This window comes from Palaemon carinicauda, chromosome 14 (genome assembly GCF_036898095.1).
Source record: "Palaemon carinicauda isolate YSFRI2023 chromosome 14, ASM3689809v2, whole genome shotgun sequence".
Lineage (NCBI taxonomy): Eukaryota > Metazoa > Arthropoda > Malacostraca > Decapoda > Palaemonidae > Palaemon > Palaemon carinicauda.
This window is the reverse complement of record NC_090738.1, coordinates 130,220,432-130,232,931: the sequence shown is the minus strand read 5'-3', so window position 1 is coordinate 130,232,931 and position 12,500 is coordinate 130,220,432. Positions and strand designations below refer to the sequence as shown.

Here is a 12,500-nt window from a genome sequence, read left to right as displayed (position 1 = left end):
TATAAATGTATATATATATATATACACTGTATATATATGTATATATATACTGTATATTGTATATTTATACATACATACATAAATGCATATATATATATATATATATATATATATATGTGTGTGTGTGTGTATCATACACACACATATATACATATATATATACATATATATATATATATATATATATACATACATATACTTGTGTGTTGTGTTACATACAGTAATAACTGAATCATAAAAAGAAGTAATAAAAAAGAAATACAGTTCAGTTATCTGCTCCAACAAAAATACAAATAAGTGCTAAAAGGAATTCCTGTCAGAAAAAAAAAAATTACTGTGCTATTATCATCATGAATTGTGGGAATTATCCCATACTAATATTAATGGCTTGGAAAATAGCATCGCTTTTATACTGGAGTTTATTTCTTTCGCCTCTTGCTTTCGAATATACTGTATTTTATATCCCTGTTGATATTTGTTTGCACAATATTCATTGGAATTATTTACTTTTATATCCTCATCATGATCATATCCTCCTACGCTTATTGCCGCAAAGGGCCTCGGTTAGATTTCGCCAGTCGTCTCTATCTTGAGCTTTTAAATCAGTACTTCCTCATTCCTCATATACTTCACATTTCATAGTTCTCAGCCATGTAGGCCTGGATCTTCCAACTCTTCTAGTGCCTTGTGGAGCCCAGTTGAAAGTTTGGTGAACTAATCTCTCTTGGGGAGTGCGAAGAGCATACTTTTATATAGTGTGAATAAAAAAAAAATCTTTTGTGAACGTTGAATAGGTTGAGAATTCATAAATAAAAAACTATAGTTTTAACTGTATTTTGTCCAATAGGGCCTGTGATAGCCTACTTGAAACATTAGTTTTCACTGTATTTTGTCCAATAGGGCCTGTGATAGCCTATTTGAAACATTAGTTTTCACTGTATTTTGTCCAATAGGGCCTGTGATAGCCTACCTGAAACATTCCTGTCTCGCAATATGTTGGAGGGAAGTTCGAGCTCTTTCAAGCCTGATAGTTTATAAGTGTCTGCCATCCTTGTAAGGTAGGAAAGTGGGAGGGGGTTAGAGATGCCTGAAGTCTTACCAATTTGCTCATCGGTAGCCATTGCCTAGGTCCTCCTAGGTCCTGCCTTGGGTTAAGAGGCACCTTGGTCGCTTATCATGTAGATAAGTGGTCGATCTCAAAGATATTGCCCCAACACCTGCCTTTGCCACTCGCATGAAGTCCACATCATAGGAAAACTCCAATATTCTTACGTTTTATGGGGATATCTTTCCGTATGTGCACTACACTATTTTATACCTTCTATATATATATATATATATATATATATATATATGAAATAATAGACCTCTGTTTATAGAAGTATTATTAAATTGAAGCGTAATTGTAATGTAGCCAATCAGATACTAGAGTGTTTGTGTATATCGAACACTCATTCTAGATCATTTAGTCAAATCCTAGCTGACAATGGCATATATATGTATATATATATATATATATATATACTGTATATATACATATATATATATATATATATATATATGTATAGGTGTGTGTTTGTGTGTGTACGTTTGTGTGTGAGTGTGTGTGAATTATGTATGTGATATAATATTTACGAGTATAAAGGTTTTCATATCTACTGTGTATATATATATATATATATATAAATATATATATATATATATATAAATATATATATATATATATATATATATATATATATATATATATATATATATATATATATATATACATCTAGTATATATATTATATATATATATATATACATCTAGTATATATATTATATATATATATAGTATTGTAATTTTCCACAAATATATATACATGAGTGTGTGTATATATATATATATATATATATATATGTATATATATACATTTTTATTTATATGATATATGTATATATAATTATGGAATGGTTTCAATACTTTACATATACATATATATATATATATATATATATACATAATATATATATATATATATATATACAGTATATATATATATATATTATATATATATATTTAAAATATATATTATCTATTAAATATATATCTATAATCTAATAATCTATCAATATGTGTATATATATATATATATATATATACAGAATCTACTAATATACACACACACACATATATATATATATATATATATATCTATCTCAATAACAAACCAAACGTTTACTCCACTTCACGTGCCTAAATCGAAAAGCAATCAGCAAAAATACCGCTTAGGGATCCAGCGAACAATTGGCAGAAGAATCCATCCCCTTTCATGCATTCCACCTTGTCATCAGAAAAAATGCTTTAGGGGGAATTGTTGTGGATAGCAGTTTACATTGTCTGTTTATTCTTTATTTTAATTTCCGTTTTAAACTATTCACATTTACATTCCTGTATTCTTCTTTCATTTAATTATCTCCGTCAACGAAATTGGAAGATTATGTTTTACTCCGTATTTGTGTGTTTGTTTGTTTGTGAACAGCTTCCTGGCCACAATTTTAATCGTAGAGTAATGGAACTTTCGGGGATTAACTTTTATGTAAAAAGCTGGAAATTATTAAATTTTGGAACGTCAAGGTCAATGGTCAAGGTCAAGCAAAAAGTCCAATTCACGTAATGAGCCATAAATTTGGACATCGTTGTCACAGAGACTTCAAACTTGGTTCTTATTTGAATGCATGAAAATTCACAGCAATTAATACATGTTAAAGTGAAAGGTCAAGATCAAGGTCGAGCAATAGGACGAGAATTAAGCTGCCTCGGTGGAGGTCTGCGCTCTACTGAGTGCCCCCTCTTGTTTGTTTATTTATTTGATTATTTTTTCATTAATATCAATTGCTTATGGTCAGTTATCATGATTAAATAAGTGATTTTGATGATGATAAGACTGATTTCATAAGTGTCTTATGCTTACATTGAATGTATGCCCAAATAGATGAATCTATCTTACTGCCCATCCTCTTTCAACTTCTTTTCCCTGTTGGAGCCCTTTGGGCATATAACATACTAGCTTAGCTAGTAATAATAATAATAATAATAATAATAATAATAATAATAATAATAATAATAATAATAATAACTTTTACCTTCATAGTACAACTACGGAGTTTTCATAAAGTTGTACATAAAAGCTGAATGGCCTCCCTAGCCCTCTTAGTCTCTTATTCCCTCCTCTTTGTGTGTGAAATTTCTCTTAGTCTCTTAACCCCTTCCTCTTTATGAAATTTCTTTTAGTGTCTACCCCTTTTCACTCTATGAAATTTCTTTTAGTGTCTACCCCTTTTCACTCTATGAAATTTCTTTTAGTCTCCTAACCCCTTCCGCTTCATGAAATTTATTTTAGTCTCTTAACCCCCTCCTCTATATGAAATTTCTTTTAGTCTCTTACACCCTCCTCTTCCTTACCCCCCTCATTTTTTTGAAATTGCTTTTAGTCTCTTAACGCCCTCCTCTTTATGAAATTTCTTTTAATCTCTTAACCTCCCTCCTCTTTATGAAATTTCATTTAGTCTCCGATCCCTTCCTCTCTTAGCCTCTCCTCTTTATGAAATTTCTTTAAGGCCCTTACCTCCCTCCTCTTTATGATATTTCTTTAAATCTCTTACCCCCTCCTCTTTATGATATCTATTTTAGTCTCTTACCCCTCCTCTTCATAAAATTTCTTTTAGTCTCTTATCCTCCTCTTTATGAAATTTCTTTAAGGCCCTTACCTCCCTCCTCTTTATGATATTTCTTTAAAACTCTTACCCCCTCCTCTTCATGAAATTTCTTTTAGTCTCTTACCCCTCCTCTTCATGAAATTTCTTTTAGTCTTTTATCCCTACTCTTTATGAAATTTCTTTTAGTCTCTTAACCCCCTCTTCTTTATGAAATCTCTTTTAGTCTCTTATCCCATTCCTCTTTATGTAATCTATTTTAGTCTCTTATCCCATTCCTCTTTATGTAATTTCTTCTAGTCTCTTACCCCGCTCTTCTTTATGAAATTTGTTTATCTCTTACCCCCTCCTCTTTATGAAATTTGTTTATCTCTTACCCCCTCCTCTTCATGAAATTTTATTTTAGTCTCTTACCCCCTCCTCTTTATGGAATTTCTTTTAGTCTCTTATCGCCTTCCTTCACTTTACTTCAAAATGTTCTTTCTTTTATTCGTTTGGTATCCTTTGCTCGTTTCCATTTCATTTTAAAGGAGTATCTGGCTCTTTCGGTTGTTTTTATTCTCATCACTGTTCTTGTTTTTGTTCCCTAGTCCATTTCGTTTCTTTCACTCGGTGTGTTCCAGTCCTTTGCAGTTCCAAAGACTTCGTGTTGCTTTTTCGATTCGCCCATAAAATCATTTCAGTTCTTTTTATGTTCCTGTCATATCTCTCTCTCTCTCTCTCTCTCTCTCTCTCTCTCTCTCTCTCTCCAATTCTTTTATGTTGTTATTCCCTCTCTCTCTTTCTCTAATTCTTCCTATGCTCTCTCTCTCTCTCTCTCTCTCTCTCTCTCTCAATTCTTTTTATGTTATCCTCTCTCTCTCTCTCTCTCTCTCTCTCTCTCTGCAATTCTTTTCATGTTCTCTCTCTCTCTCTCTCTCTCTCTCTCTCTCTCTCTCTCTCTCTCTCTCTCTCTCTCATTCTTTTTATGTTCTTGTCATTTCCCACTCAAATTCTTTTTATGTTCCTGTTATCTCTCTCTCCAATTCTTTTTATGCTCTTGATATGTTCCTCTCTCTCTCTCTCTCTCTCTCTCTCTCTCTCTCTCTCTCTCTCTCCATGAATTCTTTTTCCCGGCTACTCAATCTTGGCGATCGACAAGTAAGGCCGAGGGAGTCATTGTTGACTAGAGTCTGCATACAAGTTGACATCTGATAGCAATCTCTGGGAGTTTCACTCGCTCCCTTGGTTGATTCCGGCTCGTCTGGCTGCTGAGTCCCGCAGACAGCCAGAGATCAGGAACACGGAGGGACGGTGTAATGGGAAACAGTATGTCAGGGGAAATAAGAAGAAGAAACGTTTATTAAAGAACTGAGGCAGTGAAGCAGTGGTGTGGAGAAGAAACTCTCTTTTTCGTTTTTTTAGGAAAATGTAGGTTGATTTTTTTTGTTTATTATGTGTGAGCTCCGGCGTCAATGACCTTAGATGTCAGGATGCCTGAAAACTTTAAATCATTCATTCATTATGTGTGAGCTTTGGAAATAGTCGAAATGTATTATTTCATAGCAAAATAACTTTGTGATATAAGATATTTTGTTAATTGTTGAGTCGAAAATATAACCCCATTTCTTAGCAAAATAACTTTCTTCAAGAAATAAGATATTTTGGTGATTGTTGAGTTGAAATTATAACCTTTATGAGATTATGAGATATTTTATTGATTGTAGAATCGAAATCATAACCCTCTTTATGATATTATTGGATAATTTGGTAATTGTAGAGTCAAAATTATAACCTTTATGATATCAAGAGATATTTATAATTAAGTCGAAATTATAACCCTCTTTATGATATTATGAGATATTTTGGTGATTATTGAATCGAAATTATAAATTCTTTATGATATAAGATATTTTAGTGATTATCGATTTGAAAATTTATAGTTATCCTTAAGAGCTATCAAATTTAACTTCGTAGGATATCAACTCGAGAAAAACAAAAAAACTATCATATTCAACTTCGTAGATTCTCCGCTCAATAAAAAACAAAAGCCAAAACTTATATATGTCCGCATCTAACGCGACAGTTGGCCACGAAAGAAAAAAAAAAGCAAGAACTAAAAGTCAGCTCAACTGGAAAGATCTGAACTTGTTGACTTTGTGAGTTCGAGACCAAATGATTAAAAAAATAAGGAAGACAGACTCGGAGTTGTTCTTACTTCCTCCAATAATGATAAGGGGGGAGAGAGAGAGAGAGAGAGAGAGAGAGAGAGAGAGAGAGAGATAATTTATGCAATTATTAAGAATAGCCATAAGTGGTTTCAAAGTCGTTTGGATATAGAACCTGTCGTTTAGATATTTAGAAATTTGATTTGGACAAAATTTTCTTTATTAATCTATTAGTTTTATAGAGTCCTTTAGACCGTGGCGTGGTAGTTTTATAGAGTCCTTTAGACCGTGGCGTGATATTCAAGTTAATTACATGGAATTCCATTGAGTAATAATATTTTTTATCATGTTGTTATTGGATTTGGTTATTTATTAAATAATGTTAATGAAATGTCTTATTACTTGTACAGTACACGAAAAAAAAAACTGTGTGACAGCCTCTCCTTCCTTTCCGGTTTGTAAGTTAGTGTAGATGATTTTAATTTTAGTCTTGGTAGTCGTGACAAAAGGTAGTGTAAATGATTTTAATTTTAGTTGGGTGTCGTCTTTTTGACAAATGGCAGTGTAGATAATTTTATTTTATTTTAGTCTTGGTGTCGTCTATTTGACAAAAGTTAGTGTAGATCATTTTAATTTTAGTTTTGGGTGTCGTCTATTTGACAAATGGTGGTGTAGATACTATTATAATTTATTTTACTCTTGGGTGTTGTCTATTTAACAAAATGTGGTGCAAATAATTTTAAATTTAGTCTAGGGTGTCATCTATTTGACAAAAGGTATGTAGATGATTTTAATTTTAGTCTTGGGTGTCGTCTGCTTGAAAAAAGGTAGTGTAGATAGATTTAATTTTATTCTTGGGTGTCGTCAAAGACAATAGCTTCTGACCGGCCGGGAATCGAACCACTGTAGACGGTTTTAATTTTAGTCTTGGGTGTCTTCTATTTGACAAAAGGTGGTGTAGATGATTTTAATTTTAGTCTTGGGTATCGTCTATTTGACAAAAGGTAGCGTAGATGATTTTAATTTTAGTCTTGGGTGTCGTCTATTTGACAAAAGGTAGCGTAGATGATTTTAATTTTAGTCTTGGGTGTCGTCTATTTGACAAAAGGTGTGTAGATGATTTTAATTTTAGTCTTGGGTGTCGTCTATTTGACAAAAGGTGTGTAGATGATTTTAATTTTAGTCTTGGGTGTCGTCTATTTGACAAAAGTTAGTGTAGATGATTTTAATTTTCGCTTTGGGTGTCGTCTATTTGACAAAAGGTGGTGTAGATGATTTTAATTTTCGCTTTGGGTGTCGTGTTTCTTTGATAAAAGGTAGTGTAGATTTTAATTTTAGTCTAGGGTGTCATCTATTTGACAAAAGGTGTGTAGATGATTTTAATTTTAGTCTTGGGTGTCGTCTGTTTGAAAAAAGGTAGTGTAGATAATTTTAATTTTAGTCTTGGGTGCAGTCAAAGACAATAGACTCTGACCGACCAGGAATCGAACCAGTGTAGACGATTTTAATTTTAGTCTTGGGTGTCTTCTATTTGACAAAAGGTGGTGTAGATCACTTTAATTTAGGTCTTGGGTGTCGTCTGTTTGAAAAAAGGTAGTGTAGATAGTTTTAATTTTAGTCTTGGGTGTAGTCAAAGACAATAGACTCTGACCGACCAGGAATCGAACCAGTATAGACGATTTTAATTTTAGTCTTGGGTGTCTTCTATTTGACAAAAGGTGGTGTAGATCACTTTAATTTTAGTCTTGGGTGTCGTCTGTTTGACAAATGATAGTTGATGACAGAGTTGGAATGGCATAATTTTTTGCACGTAAGTAAAGAATTGCAAGGACCTTTTATTACACCCAACTTGAACATTTTATATTCCTGCATTTGATGGGAAGAGTTGAAGACAATTTATGTCAGTAACAAGTATATTAATAATCACAACTATTCCAACATACATTAAGATTAATAATCTCGTTAGAGAGTTATAGCGAAGCAGAATGAAAACATAAGAGATATTACTAAAAAGGAGAGTACATATACATTTTTCGCCATTGACTTCATTAAAATAGATGATAATCATAAATAGGAATGGTATGCAGCTAGGGTTATAATGTATCGAGAAATTAAGTAAGGTGTATATACATACACAAACACTATACACATAAAGGTGTATATATGCTCAGTAAGGGGGTTTTGTGTACACACGATTCTTCCCCCTTATACTGAGCCGTGAGTGGACTGGCTCAGTGCCACTACATTCCTCTTGTCTTTTCCATCCTTACTTCATAAGAAATTAAGCCCCGACGCCAGATAATATTGCTATCAATAAGTAATTTATGTGTGTGTGTGTAATGTTTGTTAGTTCTCTAGATTTACAAATCCAAGGGCTATTATGAGGAGAAAATTACTGACATTGTTTATTTCACACACTCGCCATTTAACGTGGTGTCTATTCCATCGTGATGTATTAGCAAAAAAAAATACTTTAATCATATATGAACTATTTCATAAGAAATTATATTTTATCATATTTTCTTTCATTATAATCTGGCTTCTCCCTATGTGTCATTATGGATGCGTGTATATAATTTCCGTATAAGTTTTGAAATAAATATCATTCATGTTTTAGTAGTACATTACAGTATTTATTATTATCATTATTATTATTATTATTATTATTATTATTATTATTATTATTATTATTATTAATACTACTACTATTTGCAAAGCTATAACCCTAGTTAGAAAAGCAGGATGCTATAAGCACAAGGTCTCCAACAGGGAAAAAATAGCCCAGTGAGAGAAAGGAAGTAAGGAAATGAATAAACTACAAGAGAAGAAATGAACAATGAAAATAAAATGATTTCAGAATAAATTAAACAACATTAGAATAAATCTTTCATATAATAAATGAACTATAAAAAAAAAACTTTAAAACATGCGGAAGAGAAACAAGATAGAATAGTGTGACCGAGTGTACCCTAAAGCAAGTAACTCTAAAGTTCTCCTTGCTTTTTACTTAAAGCCTCTAATATTTTATTCTTCATATCCCATGCATTAATAGTAACTAATGCACTATAACTGTTCAGTGGCTACTTTTCTCGTGGTAAGGGTAAGCTATGGTAAGCAGCTCTGCTAGGAGGACACTCCAAAATCAAACTACTGTTTTCTAGTCTTGGGTAGTGCCGTACCCTCTGTACCATGGCCTTCCACTCTCTTTGATTAGAGTTCTCTTGGTTGAGGGTGTGCTCGGGCACGCTGTTCCATCTTGTTTCTCTTACTCTTTTTTTTTTTTAAGTTTATATATGAAAGATATAATTCAATGTTGTTATTGTTTTTAATCTATTTCATTTTGATGGTTATGACTCCTCTTGTAGTTTATTTATTTCCTTGTTTCCTTTTCTCACTGGGCTATTTTTCCTTGTTCGAGCCGTTGGGCTTTTAGCATCCTGCTTTTCCAACTAGGGTTATAGCTTAGCATGTAACAACAGCAACAACAACAACAACGACATCATCATCAATAATAATAGTAATAATAATAATAATGATGATGATAATAATAATAATAATAATGATGATGATGTTGACAACAACAACAACAACAATAATAATAATAATAATCATAATAATAATAATAATAATAATAATAACTGTCTCCCCTTTCACAATAATAATAATAATAATAATAATGATAATAATAACAGTAATTATTATAATAACAATAACAATAATAATTAATAATAACAACCGTCTCCCCTTTCAATTCTCCCGCAGGAATGGCGTGACCACAAATTCCACTGGGACCCCGAGGAATACGGAGGGGTCACCGAACTATATGTTCCCTCAGAGATCATTTGGCTTCCGGATATTGTCCTCTACAACAAGTGAGTCACGTTACTTTTTGTACCACCGCCAACGAAGTTGGAAGGAGGTTATGTTTTACCCCCTGTTTGTTTTACCCCCCTGTTTGTGACTTTGACCGTACATCAATATAATTTTTTCCGGGAGTTGGCATCTTGATCCTCGCATACTACTATCATTATTATCTCAGCCAATGAAGTTGGTTGGAAGTTTATGTTATACCCCTGTTTGTGTGTGTGTGTGTGTGGGGGGGGGGGCATCTTGATCCTCCCTTACTACTATCATTATTGTCTCAGCCAATGAAGTTGCTAGGAAGTTATGTTATACCCCTGTTTGTGTGTGTGTGTAAGGGGGCGGGGCATCACGACCCTTCCATTATTGTCTCAGCCAACGAAGTTGGTAGGAAGTTATGTTATACCCGTTTGTGTGTCTGTTTGTTTGTGTGTGTTTTTGTCTGTGTTTATTTGTGAACAACTTCCTAGCCACAATTTTAATAGTAATGAAACTTGCAGGGATTACCTGCCATGTAAAAATCTGGAAATGATTACATTTTGGAAGGTCAAAGGTCAAGCGAAATGTACAATTCAAGTAATCAGCCATAAATTTGGACATCGCTGTTACTGAGTCTTCAAACTTCATTCATATTTAGAGTGTATGAAAATCCACGTCAATTGATACATGTTGAGGTCACGGTTAAGGTCGAGCAAAATGTCGATAAATAAGCTGCCATGGCGGAGGTCTGCGCTCTACTAAGTGTCCCTCTAGTTATTTTGTGCATGTTTTGTTACTTGTTGTTTGTGCGAATTTTTGACGTGCGAATGGCCATACTCTTGTGTAGAATGTCATGTAAATGCAAAATTATTTTTATTTTGTTCAATTTATAAGCAAAGTTATTCACTAGAGTTGAATCCCTCGGGTTTGTCCGGCTGACGGTCTGATGATCATCTATTCTGATGAAATTGGAACTGAAACCAGACACCTTTAACCTTTATATCAAATATTTTCAAAGTTTTTTTTTTTTTGTCATTGCAAATAAGCTTGCATTTTTTCCTCAACCACAGACATGCCAATGACAAATATTTTTAATTTTTCATTGCAAATAACATTGTTTTTTATAATGTAAACATATAAACAAGTAGACATTTTTTTCTTATAAGATCAGACATCCTAATAAAGTCAAGGCTTTATTTTAGTAAAAGACTGAGCTCAAACATTTCCTCACCGAAGGCGAATCAATACTCTCCCAGATTCAATTCCCATATGGGCCTATTCCCACAGCTATCTCGTGTTACTGGGGTTTGTTTTATCTGTTAGACAGTGTTCCTGATTGTCTTCTAAATCAAATACGAACACACAGCCTGGTAGCCGCGTTCGGTGCAAAAAAAAAAAACCTATAGGCTTAAGAAAATAGTACACATTCTTCCCAGATTAATTCTTCGGAATGTTTATTCGCTGTCTTGTTTGTCTTAAATGTCGGTGAAGAAATATATGTTGATATTTCTAAATTGTTTGTAAATGCTTTTTTTAATTTGATTTTATCGACATATCAGTTTGATTGGCTTTAAAAATGTTATATCTTTCGAAAAATATTTTGCAGTATAATTTCGGAATGTCTGCGTAAGAACTCTATATGTTGAAGTTAATGCAAACATACATTTCAGATTTACTCATTAATTTATTTAACTTATCGTATAAGCTGCATTTTGAGCCTGAAAACCAAATAATGACAATTCATCGCATCATCAGGTTCAAAACTTCCATGAAAAATCAATGTAACTTCGTAAAAGAATATTCAAATTATTCCTAGGTATTTTAGAAATTTTACTTTTCCGAACGTAACGACCCCTTATTGTTGACTATAATTAGAGTAGCAACGGTGATTTTGTACTAATTTGAACTTTGATGCTAATAATCAGTGAATCATAACTTAATAAATCTAAGGTTCTAAGTAAAATACTATATTTCTCCAGTCTAGGCAATGAATAAAAACGGATTGGATTATTATTAAATATTATTATTATTATTATTATTATTATTATTATTATTATTATTATTACCAACTAAGCTACAACCCTAGTTGGAAAAGCAGAATGCTATAAGCCCAAGGGCTGCAACTGGGAACAATGGCCCAGTGAAGAAAGTAAATAAGTAACAAAACAGATATAATGAACAATTAAAATAATGGTAATAACTTTTAAATAGATCTTTCATACAAAACTATATAGAAATATTTATGCCATCCTGTTCAACATAAAACATTCGCTGCAAGGTTGAACTTTACAAGTTCCACCGGATTAGAAAGATCATTCCACAACTTGATCACAGCTAGAATGAAACTTTTAGAATACTTTATAGTAATCAAGAACAAAATTACAATTCCTAAAGCCAGTTTTGATAACTCCAACAACCACTTAAGTGATAGGGAGCTGATGCTCATTTCGAATGCATTTCGCAAACAACTTTTTGTCTAGTAATTACTATTTTGAGAGAGAGAGAGAGAGAGAGAGAGAGAGAGAGAGAGAGAGAGAGAGAGAGAGAGAGAGAGAGAGAGAGAGTCTTAGCTTCTTTCAAGAACAAAATTACAATTCCTAACGCCAGATTTTGATAACACCCCACCACAACAAACTCTTCAAGTGATCTTGCACTATTGCAATTGAGATAGCGAGGTACTAATCTTTCCTTTGCAACGAGATTGACAATTTGCTGGCTTTTCTTGTCTATGTTTGACATGTTCAGAGGAGGATTGGATTGTAGAGGAATTGATCATTATTTTTCCCTTTCTCACGAACATATCAAGTATTCACCA

General features: G+C 32.7%; 1 protein-coding gene across 1 annotated transcript in view; it reads left to right on the top strand.

Annotated features, from left to right (window-relative positions):
* The window catches only part of nAChRalpha2 (nicotinic acetylcholine receptor alpha2), a 216,233-nt gene that overhangs the window by 136,131 nt on the left and 67,602 nt on the right, over nucleotides 1-12,500 (top strand). The window contains exon 2 of the mRNA XM_068387421.1: nucleotides 9,608-9,717. Coding sequence (XP_068243522.1) covers nucleotides 9,608-9,717 — 110 coding nt within the window. The remainder of the gene's footprint in view (nucleotides 1-9,607; nucleotides 9,718-12,500) is intronic.